Source organism: Phaseolus vulgaris, chromosome 2 (assembly GCF_000499845.2).
Source record: "Phaseolus vulgaris cultivar G19833 chromosome 2, P. vulgaris v2.0, whole genome shotgun sequence".
NCBI lineage: Eukaryota > Viridiplantae > Streptophyta > Magnoliopsida > Fabales > Fabaceae > Phaseolus > Phaseolus vulgaris.
In genome coordinates, this window is record NC_023758.2 from 43,918,427 (window position 1) to 43,934,779 (window position 16,353).

Consider the following 16,353-nt stretch of genomic DNA (forward strand, 5'->3'; position numbering starts at 1 on the left):
TGGGGCTGGCTTCCATACACGAACATAAAGCACACGTGTTGACCCGTACCCAATGTGTCGGTTGATTTATACATATATTATTAACAAGGCAGAAGAAAAATATTGATCACGTTTTCGCACTTAGATCCGATCATTGTGTAGTAAAATGATTCTGGCAGTCTAAAAATGTGTGGTTTATATTGTCAAAAACATTGATATTACGAACAAGTTTATTGACTTGAAGAAACATGACAAGCTGAAGAGACAGCTAAGGTTTAACATTAAATTTTACTAGTAAAGCCTTTATAATTAAAATTAACTAAAATAAAATAATGTTAAATAATCGTTTAAAAAAAATAAATAAAGGATAAATGAATTAAGATGTCCAAAACGTCTTCATCAATAACTTGGAGTGTCTTTTTCCCTAATTCAAACGAAAAGGCCATAATAAGAATATCCGGGTGCAAGTCTCATCCATCCGCTTACACCGTATGAGCTTTGTAAGATCACTGCAAATATAGAAGCCACATGTTTGATTGAGCTTTGTTGCTACGTCACAGCATCGCAGCCACTTGTTCACCAACTGTACTAGTAAAATCCTAAGATCAACATCCCCGGCCATAACGGATAGAATACAAACTCATTTTCACAACATAACGGATATAATACAAATCGTTTTACTTTTATGGACACAAGTGAATTATACAACACCCTGTCCCTTTTGAAGACAAAAAAGTCAAAAACATTGTGCGATTTGACTGTGAATCAGAGAAGCTGCAATCAACAGGCTCACCTTGCTTTTACCATCTTCCACATAAAAAGCACATGTTAGAAAATCTGCCGAAAGACTTCAATTGTAATCGTACATGCAATCATCATTATGCTAATTGGTATTGGTATGGACCGCATGGACACACCAGGTAAGCTTCGTGATTGTGTTTAGTTATTATGTTTTCCATACTCGAATGCTGCCATCCACTGAAGAAGTTACCATGCAGTTTTCCTTTGGGTGATAACTAACACTCGTTACCTGGCAGTAAATACATATGCATATATTATTTTCACATCCTTCAACAAGTAGTTAAATGAAAAAAAAAATATAATACACAAGGCTTTGCACCTCTACAAGTAAAATGACAATTATATGATAAAACCCAAAATGATATCTGTCCCAGCAGTAACAAGCAGATATTTTTGAAACAAAATGAATATCATCCCATCCCACGGCATAAGGTAATGATGGCATTATCATCAGGACTTGAAACTGACGATGATAATAAAATATAGCACAAGGAGCATTAGTCAAAGCAATAACAGAGTTCCCGTAAATATAATTAGCGGCAGACCAAAGTATTATTGGGAATAACTGCTAGAGAAGTTCCGAGAGAGAGAAACTTTGTTTAATAACAAAGTTACTACACTATTTGAACTATTATCAAGTGTTTATGATAACAATTATCAAACCGGCTTTCACAAAAAAAAGTGAGAAATCAATTAAATCATACTGAACTAGCGTGACGTGATAAGTCATATATGCTTTACATGAAAACTCAATTATTAAACAACAATTTTGTAAAAGGGTCTTAAGGAGGAATTGAAAATTTGAAGCATCCATAATCATGATTCCTTTCAAGTTAGGAATGAAGAAAAGGTCTAAAATGTTCTTTTAGTATCTTTGACAGATTTCTTCTAGAAATAGTAAACTAGTAAAAAAAATTACCACTGAGGTATGAGCCCTGAATCTTGAAACAACAGATGCATCTACAAGATCCCAGAAATAAATGAAGCCATCTTCAGAGCCACCAGTTACATGAGCATCGGTATTGGTAAGACAGCAATCCAATTTGTATGACTGAGGGTAGTTCAATAGAAATTATCAAAATTTGGAAGAAATGAATAGTAAAACTTTTTGTAACACGTAAAGTTACTAATAAGTTCAAAGAAATTAGAAATACACTTTAAGAGTGAACAATTATCTGAACCAATAAATAACAATAAAAAAATGCATATATATGGCTCTGGTATCTTCCTGAATCGTTAAAATATGCCATATGCAGAACATTAGAAAATATGAAGTGCTAAAATCAGATTTAGGCATCTGCAGACTAACCTTATTAGTGTGTCCTTTATATTCTTGTAACAATTCACCTGTGGACCTGTCACAAAAAGGTACTATGAATCTTCCAAGAATAGAGACCAATGGTAACTTTTCCCAAAGTGTCACAAACATACCTGTCCAAAAGACGCAGAGTAGAGTCTAAACAACCTGCTAGAATGCAGTTACCATCGTTTGACATTGATACACAGTTGACGGGTTGCCCCAAGTTATCGGAAATTTCTCTGGTGGATAAAAAAGATAACATCAGTAGAATTTCATAGTGCAAATAAATTTTAAGGCAGCAACAAATGAGTCCCATATATTTTATTTATAAAAAAAATAATGGTCTGGAAGTTATGCAGCAACAAACCTGCCAATTCGAATGTCAAACGTTCGAACAGTTCCATCAACACTTCCTCCAATAATTTCAGTCTTTGTTAAACAAATAGACATAACACTATCTGCAAATGTGTCAATAATCTGCATATCAATGGCAACTCTATTAATAAAGCAGTAGAAAGAAAGAGAGTACAATGCATATAATATGTCGACGGAATCCACCTGAATCGGCTCGGTGCTGTGGGATCTGCAGTCCCAAGCACGCAACGATTGATCGTACCCTGCTGAGACTACAACAGATGAATACTCGTTGAATTTGACGCCATTTACCTGTAGATGAAAATATGAATCAGAAAATAAGGTTGAGTCAACATATATAGCGATAACAACCATCAATAACTCCAAACCACTTTAACTCAGTGATCTTAATTTTTTTTCATATTAAATTTTATCCCTATGAAAATTAAAAATGGATGGAGTTTTACGAGAAAATAAAAAATAATTGCAGTGGTTATTTTGTTGTTGGTGTTCGCATACATTTAGACCATGTGTAGATAAACTTTTGCTTGAACAATAACAGAAGAAAAAAAGAAGGAAAAATGAAATAAACTAATCCCATAAGTTGTTAACTTGTATAAAGTTATAAAATGAACTTTTGGAGAAACTAATGAAAACAAAGCTTCTACAAATAAAATTACAAATGAGCTAATTCTAACTTATGCCAAAAGTTTATTTTACTCTGCAATGAATATATATGAAGAAATTTATCCAACCAGAACCTAGTGTTATGTATTAGAGTAAAAAACAAAGACGGGATTCAAGCTAGCAAGAACTAAGGAGAAAGACTACAACGAACTAAAGATAAACTGGTTTATTAATATCACCATCCTCGCTCCTATTCAAAGAGAAAATAACTGAAATTGAAAAAAAAAATGGAAAAATGAACATGTCATTACACAAGGAACGGAATGATACCTCACCTCACCATCATGGCCACGAAATTTCCTAATTACACGTCCAGTTGCAACATCCCAATAAAATATTTGTCGATCTCCACCACAGGAACATAACTTGGAATTGTCCCTACAGTAACAATATGCAAATAATGTATTATGAACTGGCGTTGAATGCAGTTACATTTCATGACAGTTCAAAGCTCAAATCACGAAACCCTTCAAATTGAAGTGTTTGAATTTTGAATATGCGTACATTTCAAATTCAGTAAGAAATCAAATGACATTCTGAATATACAGATATGATAATTGAAGAAATGCAATTAAGAGAGAGTACGTAGTGACGTGGACATCGCGGACTTCACGGCCGTGGGATTTATAGGTCTTAATATGGATTCCACGGTGAGGATTCCAGAGGCGTATGGTACGGTCTTTGCCGCAACTGAGACAATAATTGCCGTCAGCGTTGAACCTCGCGGCCAACACGGCACCCTCGTGACCCTTCAGCACGTTAGCCTCTTTCCGCGGAAGATCTTCCACGCTCATCTCTTCTTCTTCTTCTTCTTCTTCTTCTTCACTTCTCGGGATTGAAACCCCTTCTCCACCACCACCCTGCGTTCCTTTAGTCTCACTGTACTCTGAACCTCAGCCCAATCTGCAAGCCTATTTCACGTTGGAGAAGGTTAGAACTTGGGTTTCTTCTTCCAGCACCCCTACATTTTTCTTCCTGCACCCCACAATTTTCTAAATTTCGAAATTGGCCTTAATATTTTATTTGAAAAAGGACACCGTGGTTACCAGAAATAGGAATCTGGGAGTATGCTACGGATTCAGCAATCCGGAACTGAATATTTTTTTTTTCGGATGAGGGGTGTTTCGGAAGCAATTTTTTGCATAAATTATTGATTTCCGGATTGCTGAATCTGGAAGTCTAATTCTATTACGGATTCATGCATCCAGAATGCTTTTTTTTTTTAAATTATGGATTTCTGAATCCGGAATGCATATTTCTTTTAGGGATTGGTGAATCCGAAATGCTTTTTTTGAATGATGCATATTTTGAATTACAGATTGGTGGATCTGAAAGTTTACCAGAAGTGCCAATCCGAAATTTTTCCGGGTTCCATAATTCATAATGAAAAAATAAATATAGTTCAAGTTCATTTTAGGGTTTTTAAAGAATAATAGGGACAATTTGGTCTTTGCATAATATTGTGGGGTGCAGGAAGAAAAATGTAGGGGTGCAGGAAGAAACTGCCTAGAACTTGTCCAGCCTTTAAACGGATTGGGTCCAATATCCAAAGATAAGTCCAGCCCGTTTTATGTTGTAAAGAAATAAGAAAAAACCAATGACTCCTCTGAGTCTGTGTGAATGTGAACCATCCAAACCACAGCTACCTTTGTTTGTTGGCAGTTTTTTCTGCACCCCTATATTTTTCTTCCTGCACCCCCACACTTTTAAAAATCCCAAAACCGACTTTCACCTGTTATTTGAATTCGGGATCTGAGAATGTGTTACGGATTCATTAATCCAGACGTGAATCATGTTGCTAGGAATGTGCTCGGATTTATCAATCCGAAAGTGAATCATGTTGCTTTCTGGATGAAAAGGTGTTCTGGAAGCAAAGTTGACATAAATTGTTGACTTTTGGATTGTTCAATCAAAAGTCTAATTTCTATTAAAAAAATGTTAATATTAATAATAACTGCTGATAAAAAAATGTTAATAATAACAAAACTTACTTTTGATTACCAACATCATTTTTCACACTTTTAGAAAAAGAACATTTTTACAATATTTTTCTTATGAAAAATAAATACAAAGCCGGTTCTCTCAATTTTATGGTATGGGCAGTATTATATTAACAGTGGATTTTTGAATTTTAAATATATCGCACTATATTAAATAGTTATTTTGTTGGACACAAAAAAATCCTTCTACTTAAATAGATGCAAAACGTTCCTTTACCTAAATTTTTCATATATTTTAATCTCGAAAGGGTAAACAAAACACAAAATTAGTGCATACACGTAAATTCTCTATTAAGATAAATAAAATTATAATAATATTTGTTTTAAGTAATTAATAACAATTTATAATAGTAAATAAAAGAGAATTGAGTGTTATACAAACAACCATATACGAAATTATAATTGAAAAAATAATATTTTTATTATTGAAATTGATCTATTTTAAAATTGTATTGGTGAAATTATAATGCTAAATTGATGGATTTTAATTTTCAGTTATCAAATTAATATTTTTAAAGTGAATTAATTATGGGGTTATTTAAAATGAAGATAGAAAATGTAGTTTCTTTCCAAATTCCACTCCATTCAGTGTGTGCAATGCAGTTACAATTGTAGAAAAACCCTTTGTTTTCTTGAACTAACCATTGGACTGACTTGATTAAAAAGAATTAAATTGCAGCAAAGGGATCCAATGAATAAAAAAAGTCCTATAAATAAAAGAAATGTGTAAGAAGAAAGGAAGTGACAGAAGGCAGAAGTTGATATCTGATGGCTCTAAAATATGGAATACTCTTGTTGATGGTGCTTGCATGGTTTGTTGTAGATGGAACAGCAACCAGGGAGAACATGGTGGAATGCTGGAGCAACCTTACTGAGCTAAAATCATGTTCCAGTGAGATCATGCATTTCTTCATCAATGGTGAAGCTGATATTGGTCCCAACTGTTGCTGTGCCATTACTGTCATAACCCACAATTGCTGGCCCTCAATGCTCACTTCATTGGGCTACACTTACCAGGAAGCTCTTTATATACTTGAATACTGTGAGGATGCTGCTCCAACTCCAGCTTTGCCACCTTCTCATCCAATCTATTAAATAACTATGTCAATCTTCAATATCTCTTAATGTTCTTCTCTATCTATGGAATAAATTCACCTTCCTCCAATTTCACACTACTTAGTTATTGGAATACATAAACAATGAGTTCTTCTATGATTCTTATTATGCTTATCACATTTTATTAAAAAGATCTCATTGCATTGTTTTGTAGTGGATGTTTCATTATGTAAGTAGGAAAGGAGAAAGAGAATGAGTGAAAACCTAACAGCAGTTCCAATCCATTGGTCACTTTCTTCGACATTACATAAGAAAAATCTCAATAATATTAAATAAGTATTTTATTATTTTTTTAATAATATTTTTTTTCATGATTATTGTTGCTTGATTACATTAATTTTGTAAGATACATTAATTTATGCATACTATAATGTACTCAATTTTATAAAATCTAATTTTAAACTAACATACATAGTATAACGCTACATAAGCATCTAAATATCTGGAAAACATAATATATATATATATATATATATATATATATATATATCACTAATAATATTTAAAATTTTCAAAATATAATAGTAGATATAAAAATATTGTTATTAAAGAACACATATTACCAAATTCTCAACTCATTCAATATATGTCTAAATTTTCATACTATTTTTTTCATCACTTCCATTCCATATTAAATGCATAAACATATTATATAAATAAAACTTTGTATTGAGGTTCTTTGATATTAAAAAACACATATTTTGCGTACAAAAAGTAAGTTTGGAGGAGTAAAATTGTGTCTTTTGCACTTGTCTTTGCTTGGAGGGTGCTGGAAAATAATATTGCAATTATGGTCAATTTAGAAAGGTGCGGGATGACGGTTGAAAGTTTTTTGTGTAGTCTTTGTGGGTTAGAGGAAGAGACTTGTCGTCATTCGTTTGTTGAATGCAGAATAATTTAATCTGTATGGAGTATTTGCTTTGCTTGACTTGGTGTGACATTAATGAGTCACAATGATTCATTCTTAAATTTTCTTCTGTTTAGGTTGTGTAACACAGATTTGAAAGTACAATAATAATTTATATTTAATTTATTATTTTTTCTGAAAAAAAAATATTTCATAAAAAAAATTAATGAGTATGGAAATGAGGGAGTGTTAGATATATACATACCCATGGTTGAAATACTTCGTTAATGAGATACTTATATAATTATTTTAATTCAATTTACTTAAAATAATCAACTCTTTCAATAACATAACCGTCATTTAGACAAGTAAAACCACAATATACAATTTAGTAAATTTAAATTCTCTTATCCAAACAAAGCGTATCCATACTTTTTAAGAAAATAAATTAATAATAAATAGTTTATTTCTATATTTTTTAATTTAAAAATATAATTAAAGATAAAATAAAAATATAAAATATGTACATCTAATACTGAATCACTTCATATACTCTTATAAATTTTAAAAAAAAATAGTTAAGAAACTGAGGCTGATAAGGTAAAATTGTAAAATTTCGAATGGCCAATTTTTATTGTTTTTTTCAGAAAGATGAAACTCTTAGTCGGTGAGTTGATGAAGATAAAGGAACATAATATGGAATATCAACCCAAACATAGCAATATCAATAATATGGAATATCAACCCAAACAAAGCAATATCAATTGAAGAGAGGATGTTCTGATCCAAGGCCAATCTTAATTATTGTTGACAAATCTAAGGTGCCACACTTGCAGAGCCTTCTACAAACTTGAGAAAGAGTTGGCCACATCAATCACAAAGCGATATTTCACGTCATTTTTGCCAAGCCTTTCCATGGCAGTGTTGATTTGGTTCATCTTAATCAGTTCAATATCTGCAGTAATGTTGTGTTTTCCGCAGAAATCAAGCATTTCCTGGGTTTCCTTGATCCCTCCAAAGTTGCTCCCCCCTACAAGCTTCCTTCCTACATTCATATGTTACACAACAAAACATTTATTTCATTAGTCAAATCCATTAACTATTGTTTTACTAAGGGTGACCCTGCTCAAATTTTGGAAAATCTTAAATCTACAGTGAATAAAAAACTCTCTCATCCATTCAGCTTCTTGGGAAAGCATTACGCTCCAAGTGTCTTTGACTTTAGGCTATTGTGAGGTATAAGTTGTGGCTAAATAAGGTTTTTTTCTCCTTGTGCAATTACTTGCAAAAAAACATACAAAAACTACATAATACCAGATTGGAGATGATTGATGGCTTACCTGCAACTAATTGAAAGATAGGCACCTCAAGAGGCTTGTTTGGCAACCCTACAGTAACTAGCTTCCCATTCAGCTTCAGCAGACCAAGCAGTTGTGACAGGGAATGAACAGCAGAAATTGTGTCTATGATATAGTCCATGGTTCCCACAGCAGCCTGCTTAGAGTTCGAGCAAGTTTACAAATACATCATGAGAAATTGCATAACCAGTCAATCCAATGTTTTACTAATGATTATATGGAGAAGCAGACTAAAAGTTCGTTTTTTTATATTCTAAAGTGCTTGAATAGTGTATATCCCATTCCGTTGATCAGCTGAGGAGGTGAGGTTTTCTCGTGTTGAGACCCACTTCATGGCTAAAATTGACAACAGCTGCCAAGTCACTCAGAACATTCGTTCTACACAACCATACTAAATTTTCTATCAGTAGGGTAATGATAGTCTCTTATCACTCAATTCCACACTTTTTTTCACCTCTCTTAGTTAGCTTTAGATCTTGCAAGTAGCTACTATTTGATGATAGCTTTTCAATATGGCAATTATTATAACCTAATTTTTAAACATAAATAAAAACTATCATTGCAAATTAGAAAATTATATCAAGGCATCAAGCAAAGCATAAATTAGTCCTACCCGTGACACCCAACAGTAGCATAAGAACATCATTATCATACGGAATTGTATTATGTTATTATGATTATGAAGAACCGGTAAATTCATCATAATCAAAACCCAGTTGAAAAAGTCTTCCTTTGATGCTTTTTTCAGTCTTGTATCTCAGTTACGTACCTTCATTTTTTCAAGGTCTGAGGAAAGAAGGAAAGAATCTGCCCCTAGTGTGTCAACTGCCTCAGTTTCCTTGTGTGGAGATCCACTAATGACAGTAACTTTCAGCCCAAAGGCCTTACCAATTTTGATTGCAACATGGCCTAACCCACCTAGCCCTGCCACTCCTAAATGTTTGCCAGGCTCTGTCATCCCATAATATTTCATAGGGCTGTACACAGTTATCCCCGCACACAGCAGTGGAGCACCAGCATCAAGGGGTAAGTTGTCAGGAAATCGGAGCACATAGCGCTGGTTAACAACCACAGTGTTAGAATAACCACCTTGAGTTCGTGTCCCATCATAGTAAGGAGAATTATAGGTAAACACAGGGCGGGGACAGTAACTCTCCAAATCCTGTTGGCAACATTCACATTCCTTGCAAGATTCCACTATCACACCAACTCCCACTTTATCACCCGCTTTGAAATGTTTCACATTATTTCCGACTGTAGTCACAACACCAACAATTTCATGCCTGAAAACCAAAAATACTAAAGTCAATGCAAGCTGATCTCCGACATTCTGATTTTACCTTCAAACGAGAAAGTGTCACTACCTGCAAGGTTGGCAATTGCACAAACACGTGCAAGCCTTAAATATTACGTACAACACACGACGTAGAAAGGAATAAAGAGATATATTTAACAACCAAACATTGCATCATTAAAACAAAAAACTGCATCAGAGTCAGTCTAATTCCCTCCCCTCACATCCTGATTTTAAAAGCTGTTTTCTAAAGCAATTTCACAGTTCTCAGTAACCAATTTCTCATTCAAAATACATTTCTTTTTAAAATTATTTCCAAATGTCAATAAAAAATAAATAAATAATTAGAAGAAGTCTGTCATGTTCTTCACTCTCCATCCTATTCAACCTTCTTTGAATATCACAAGCTGTTCAAAGACCTTATTTAATCCCACTTTGAAAACGGAACTTTTTTTGTAATTAGAAATAGAAATCAAACACACCCTTAAATTTTAGCAATCATTCATGTTATGTTAGGATTTTTAAGCACAATAGCTCAATCTCCGGGAGAATTTCTAGAGTCAAGTACAATATAAAGTAATTTATCATACTTAAATTGGACTTTTAACCATTTTTGCATAGTTTCCACATATGGTAAAGTTACTCTGTACGCCGACCATACCTAAATTATGTAACACATGCCCAATATAAAACGAGATAAATACAAATATAATATACTCACAGATCATGTGAGGTGATGTAAAACACAACGTGCTTTTGGATTATGCGCTTATTTTACTAAAGATTTGGTTTTTCCTATTATTAAGTCAATTAACAATTGAGATCGAAATTCCAAGCCCCAACTGTGCTCGGTTGAAGGATGAAGAAGAGCGTGGGTTTTCTTTTAAGTGTCCCATCGCATTCAAACTCAATGATTACAGATAACATATTATATTGATAAAATCAAATCTATGTTTGGGGATAAAAATCGCACAGAGAAAAAAGAATTATTTAATTAAAAAGGGAAAAAGGATTGCAGTTGAAGAATGGGTACCCTGGAACAACAGGGTAAGTGGTGAAACCCCAGTCGTTTTTGACAGTGTGAAGATCAGAATGGCAAACCCCGCAAAACAGAATCTGGACAGTGACGTCATCAACACCGTTTTCCCTGCAATGATCACGACAAATGAGGATAAGATTGATCTGAACCAGCATTGATCTCGCAGAAAAATGAGCAAAATAGAAAAATAAAAAGAACCTTCTGGAAAAATGAAAAGGCGAAAGGGTCCCAGAAGTGTCTCTTGCAGCCCAACCAAAAGCTGTGTGAGGGAGTTCAGTTTGCGGAGATTTTGCCATTACTTGGTTTTGTTTGTTTTCTTCTATTCTCACGCTCTTATCTTATCTATCAACTCAACTCTCTGACCCTTTTTCCAGCTATGTGACACCGTTGCAATGCAATGACACAGTCTATATGTAGGTAGGAAAACAATTTCTTTTTTATGGAAATTTATATGATAATTATTATCAAATTATTTTATAATATTTTTAAAGTAGCAATTAATAGTATGATAAAAATAATAACTTCGTACTGTTTTCTAGTGTAAACAAGTTGTTTTACACACAAGAGTTTTCATAAATAGTATTTAAAGAGGATTAATTTTAATTTTAATTTTAATTTTATATTAATACTTTTTAAATTGATCAAAAAAATTAATTATTTAAAATAGAAACTAAATTTTACAAAATATTTTTTTTTTTTTATTTTTTAAAGTAATATTTCGGTAAATAAATATTTTGTACACTGTAATAAAAAAAATTATATCTATGAAAGATTTCAAAGAAATCATATCCATCATTTTTATAATTGAAAGAGAATATAAATATTTTTCGTATTATCAGTGTATAAAAATTAAACTAATTTTATTTAATAAAAGATTAACATTAATCATATATGTAGACATCTTTTCAATTCAATAAAAAAAATATAATATTAATTATTTTCAATTCATAGATAAGATAAAAAATATCTGTTATTGGTAATATGGTTATGGTAGATTGACAGATAAAAATTACAAATTATTAATATTTTTATTATTTATTTATTAATGTTTTTATAATTATTATTATTTATACATAATTTATTACTCATTTATTAAATATTCTTTATTTATTACTTGTTAATTATTTATTAATTACTTATTAACTATTTACTAACTATTTACTAACGTTTTTATTATTACTAACGGAAACACTATTGTTTGTACATCCGCATTTTTTTATTTTATTCAACTTTTAACTTTTACACTAATAAAAATTTAACATACATATAAAAATAATTTTGAATAAGTTGAAATTGAAAAATAAAAATTAACATATAAAAGAAAATTAATAATTTGATTAATCAATATTTTTTTTTTCTGTTTGAGTTTCTCTTCTTCAAGCTTTTTATTTTCTCCCATTTTGGAATCGGAGAGAGTACGATGATGTTCATGTTAAGGTAAATAAAAAAAAATTATAGTTTTACCAAATAATAGAGTTGTTTGAAATGGAGTGGAGAGAGTGATTAAAAATGAATGCTATTTTATTTGATAAGTCTGGTGTGGGGATGTAGGAGTGAGGTGAGAGTATGCTCTATTTATTTATGTTGTTACCTTAAAATAAGGAAGTAAGGGAATAGTGTAAAGTTAGTTTGCATCACATAACATTAATTTTAAAATTTTAAAAATATTTTTATTTTTTAAATAGTTCATGTGAAATGACAAAATAGTCTATTGTACTAATAAGATGAGATATATATAATGGTAGAATTAGAAAAAAAAATATGTACACAAGAAAAAACGGTTATAAAGAGAAATCCCCTTTATATATAGGTATAAATTAATATTTTGTTGTAAAAATTAAAATCTAAGTCTTATAAATACATATATAACTCATAATAACTAAAAAAAACATCTTAATCATCATATCATATGATTTTTTTTTATTATAATATCATTATTATTATAATATCTATCTATATTTTTAAATATCTTTAAAAGTTTGTTATCTTTTCTTTTAATTATTCAAATTTGTTATTTATACATTTATTTTAATTTATTATTTTTCTATTAACATAATAGAACATAATTTCATATAAACTCATGGTTATTGTAATAAAATCTTTCTTCAAACAAATATCTACATTTATAAGATTCTTATTATTTATGAGATTTTATTATTTATTTAATCTTTTATTATAAATTATATATTATTAATGTGTTATAAATAATAACATTAATTTTTTTACGTAATTTTTAACACTCAAAAGATTACCACTAAAAAAAATTATGAAATAGAAACTAATTTTAGAAACAAAAAATAATTAGTGTTATAGTGACTAAATTAGATACCATTTTAGAGACTAAAAAAAAATTAGTTTCTAAATTATTTTTTATTATTATTAAATGGTTTCTAAATTGGTATTTAATTAGCAACCAAGGTTTTTGCTACCAAACTTAGTATCTAATTATATACCAATTTAGCAACTATTTAAGTAGAAACTAATTTAGAAATCAATTTTTTTTAGTTTCTAAAATTGTCTCTAATTTAGTTACTATAACAACTAATTATTATTTTTTTCTCTAAAATTAGTTTATATTTCATAATTTTTTTTAGTGAATAGTTCAAAGTTTAATTATGTTTTCTATTTAAATAATAAAAATTTATTTAAATTATTATTATTATTATAATTTAATAAATATATCATTAATAAAAATATTACTTCTTTTAAATGAATTAGAATATTAGAGTATAAGTTTATAATAAAATAAATTAAATCATGGCTATATCTGAACTTATCTACTATCTATAGAGCTATCAACATTGAAAGGTATGCATATTTAACAGTTCAAATTTGGAAATAATAATTTATAGTATGATGATTAATTTGAAATTAACATTGTAATTTCAAATCAAATTTTAATTTTACATATGTATATTTTTTTCAACAAATCTAAGTTTATACTAATTTTTTTTTTTTAAAAAAAAAGACCCGCAAATCTTAACTATTAGAATTTATAAAATCAATTAGAATAAAAATAACATTTGATTAGTCTTTGGACTTATACGGTTATGAACAAATCTTAATATTATTTCACTCGTTCAAATATAAATAAAATATCTATTATATCATAATTAAAATTTAGAAATATGATAGGTATGAGTGTGATTATTTTTCTAATCTGATAATTGAAGTACATTTTTTCCTTACATATCATTTAATGGAAATTGTTTTAAAGAGAGAGATATTATTTATTTAGCATTAAAAAGGCAATTTTACTGTAATTCGACTATATAAGATCACAATAATAATACTTTCAATAACATTTCAACATAATATAAATACAGAATATAGTACAAATACAGGAATCGAATCTCTATACATATTTTCTTAATCTTCTATTCAGTATTAAATTCAACATAGATTTGGTTTCCCATTCGTTCGTAGATCCCTTTACTCCTTCCCTTCCAAGGAAGGAGTTTAGTTACATCATTGCCAAACTCCATAGAACTCTAATCTGATATGTTTATATAAATTAAAATAGATAGGTGCAACAATGAATAATTTGTATATGTTATAGAAAGATGTAAACTTTTACTTATCTGCAACAGTAATCATTTTATTCTGAGTTTGCTTTCAAAAAAACAAATATCACATACAAAGAAAGTAAAACAAGCATCCACAGTTACTACATTATAAAAGAAAAGGAAGCAAACTTTGGCAATAAAACCCTTATTCTTATCATATTATGGCATCTTATTCTTTCTTTTGTCCAAGCTCATTCATCACTACTATAATCATATTCCTCAGTAGAATACTCACATAACATATTGTCGAGAGGCAGAATGTCTCTAAAAGATGACCAACCATCAATTATGGGCTTCACACCATGCACAAGAGTGGCATCTGGACTACCTGTGATGAAATTCATCAGTGCATAGTTTTCTCCTTTGAAAAGATAAGCTTATTCTCCTTGTGAGAAGCAAATGCCGCATCAATTCCATCTTTAAATATGGTACCTTTCAAACAGGAAATCCATCAGTGATGTTACGAATGAGATCAACAAGTTGCTTGGAAGCATAGTCCATGCAACAATACTTATTTCCTTCAAATAGATAAACTTCTTTTCCTCTGGATGACCTGAATTATGCCATCCTGAAACACAGTGTCGTTTAAGATGGGAAACATGTCTCCAATCCTTCTTTCAATACCTGTGAGTACCTTGTCATTAGCATAGTCTAGACAGACACCCATGTTGCCCGAGAAGATATATGCTTCGTTGCCTTCAGTGTCGAAGGCACAACGTATTCCACATGATGCAAATGGACTATTCGATAATGATGGAAAGCCATAACCAGTCCATCACAAATCTGTCAAAAACTTATCATCTGTCTGTCTCTCCTGTCCAGGAGTGTAATACACCCGCACGTACTTGTCGATTAAAAAGAAATAAACTTCATTTGTTGTTGAAGAACGAAATGCAGCATCTATATATCTTGGTATCCGAGGAAAATAACACTCAGGATAAGGCTCAATACGAGGCTCCTGATGAGCATCCCTTTCTTCTCCGTCGATTTGCATACCTGCACAATATCATAACAATATAATATAACAGGCAACCTTAGAAACCACTAAATTGGAACATGAAAACAAATGTTATCTAATTTCTGCATATGCTGTTTGAATGGTTGTCAAACTGGCCAGTTCAGTTGGGTTTTCATATTAAAACAAAACGGTGTCATTCTGGATGGGGGAAATTAAATGGAATAAACTCACTTTAGGGTTTCGCGTTGCGTTGTAGTTTCACTCAGATTCGTTGCGTCTTCTCTGTGCGGAGGTGGTGCGTCATCTCTGAACGAGTGCGGCGGTGGGGGCGATCGAGCAGAGCAGGTCGCGCGGTGGTAGCGATTGGACAGAGGACGTCGCGTGGTGGCGGTTCGTGCCGTAGTCGCGGATTGTAGGTCTACGGTGGTCGCGGTGGTGCCGTTGGGTAGTGTGGAATTAAGGTTGCATTGTGATTTAGTTTATTAGATTCTGTTTCTCTTATTTACCAGTGTAGAAAAAGAAGATCCAGATAGTAGGTAAGATTTGGGTAAATCCAGATATAGTAGGTAAGATTTGGGTAAATGATTTATTTATAGTGATTATTATAAGTTGTTTATATGATTATAAGTGGTTAATTAAATTATAGTATAATTTGATTTATAGAATGGTATATTGGTATATTAAAAAATATTTTGAATATTTTTATATAACTGATTTATTTAAGATATTTTCATGGTTTTATTATTATTATTATTACTAGCGGGAACACAGACATTGACGTGTATCCGCATTTTTTATTTCTTTAATATTTTTTTTTATTTTTCAAAAACAATTTCTCTTAATAACATAAAATGAGAAGTTAAAGAGTAGTGGAGAGAGAAGGTGGGAAGTAGGTACCTATATAGGAGAGAGAAAGTAGAAAGTATGATATGTGGGTTATGTGTAGTGGAGAATCATAAAATTTATTTTTTAAATTAATTTTAATAAAAAAAATATCAGTTTAAATCAGAAAAGTAACTAATCAATTTCGCCACTCTCTCTATTCTCTCCACTC

At 31.0% G+C, this 16,353-nt stretch overlaps 2 protein-coding genes and 1 pseudogene across 3 annotated transcripts; all 3 read right to left on the reverse strand.

Annotated features, from left to right (window-relative positions):
- Positions 1–325: 325 nt before the first annotated feature.
- LOC137812445 (uncharacterized) lies at positions 326–4,018 on the reverse strand. 2 transcript variants are annotated; one of them, XM_068614419.1, is made up of 9 exons: positions 3,707–4,012; positions 3,397–3,499; positions 2,639–2,746; positions 2,448–2,557; positions 2,212–2,319; positions 2,090–2,135; positions 1,700–1,831; positions 773–1,009; positions 326–562 (listed from the first exon to the last, which is right to left on the reverse strand). In XM_068614419.1, the coding sequence occupies exons 1-8, from the start codon at positions 3,913–3,915 to the stop codon at positions 926–928; spliced, it is 900 nt and encodes a 299-aa protein (XP_068470520.1). In that variant the 5' UTR covers positions 3,916–4,012; the 3' UTR covers positions 326–562; positions 773–925. The 2 variants fall into 2 exon arrangements, with proteins under 2 accessions (XP_068470520.1, XP_068470521.1); XM_068614420.1 differs by having other exon boundaries at positions 496–786; positions 897–1,009; positions 3,707–4,018.
- A 3,763-nt stretch (positions 4,019–7,781) lies between these two features.
- LOC137812446 (probable mannitol dehydrogenase) lies at positions 7,782–11,171 on the reverse strand. Its single transcript, XM_068614421.1, has 5 exons — positions 10,974–11,171; positions 10,770–10,883; positions 9,212–9,725; positions 8,425–8,578; positions 7,782–8,129 (listed from the first exon to the last, which is right to left on the reverse strand). The coding sequence occupies exons 1-5, from the start codon at positions 11,069–11,071 to the stop codon at positions 7,927–7,929; spliced, it is 1,083 nt and encodes a 360-aa protein (XP_068470522.1). The 5' UTR covers positions 11,072–11,171; the 3' UTR covers positions 7,782–7,926.
- A 3,140-nt stretch (positions 11,172–14,311) lies between these two features.
- LOC137812447 (albumin-2-like) lies at positions 14,312–15,798 on the reverse strand (annotated as a pseudogene).
- Positions 15,799–16,353: the final 555 nt, after the last annotated feature.

Bases quoted from the DNA above. Each gene is read 5' to 3' on its own strand.
- LOC137812445 (XM_068614419.1), bottom strand. From the start codon at position 3,915: ATGAGCGTGGAAGATCTTCCGCGGAAAGAGGCTAACGTGCTGAAGGGT. The intron at 2,320-2,447 runs GTTTGTTGCTGC...TTTATCCACCAG, and splicing joins TTTGACATTCGAATTGGCAG to AGAAATTTCCGATAACTTGG. The intron at 1,832-2,089 runs GTTAGTCTGCAG...AACTACCCTCAG, and splicing joins ATAAAGGACACACTAATAAG to TCATACAAATTGGATTGCTG.
- LOC137812446 (XM_068614421.1), bottom strand. From the start codon at position 11,071: ATGGCAAAATCTCCGCAAACTGAACTCCCTCACACAGCTTTTGGTTGG. The intron at 8,579-9,211 runs GTACGTAACTGA...AACTCTAAGCAG, and splicing joins CAGACCTTGAAAAAATGAAG to GCTGCTGTGGGAACCATGGA. The intron at 8,130-8,424 runs GTAAGCCATCAA...ATATGAATGTAG, and splicing joins TATCTTTCAATTAGTTGCAG to GAAGGAAGCTTGTAGGGGGG.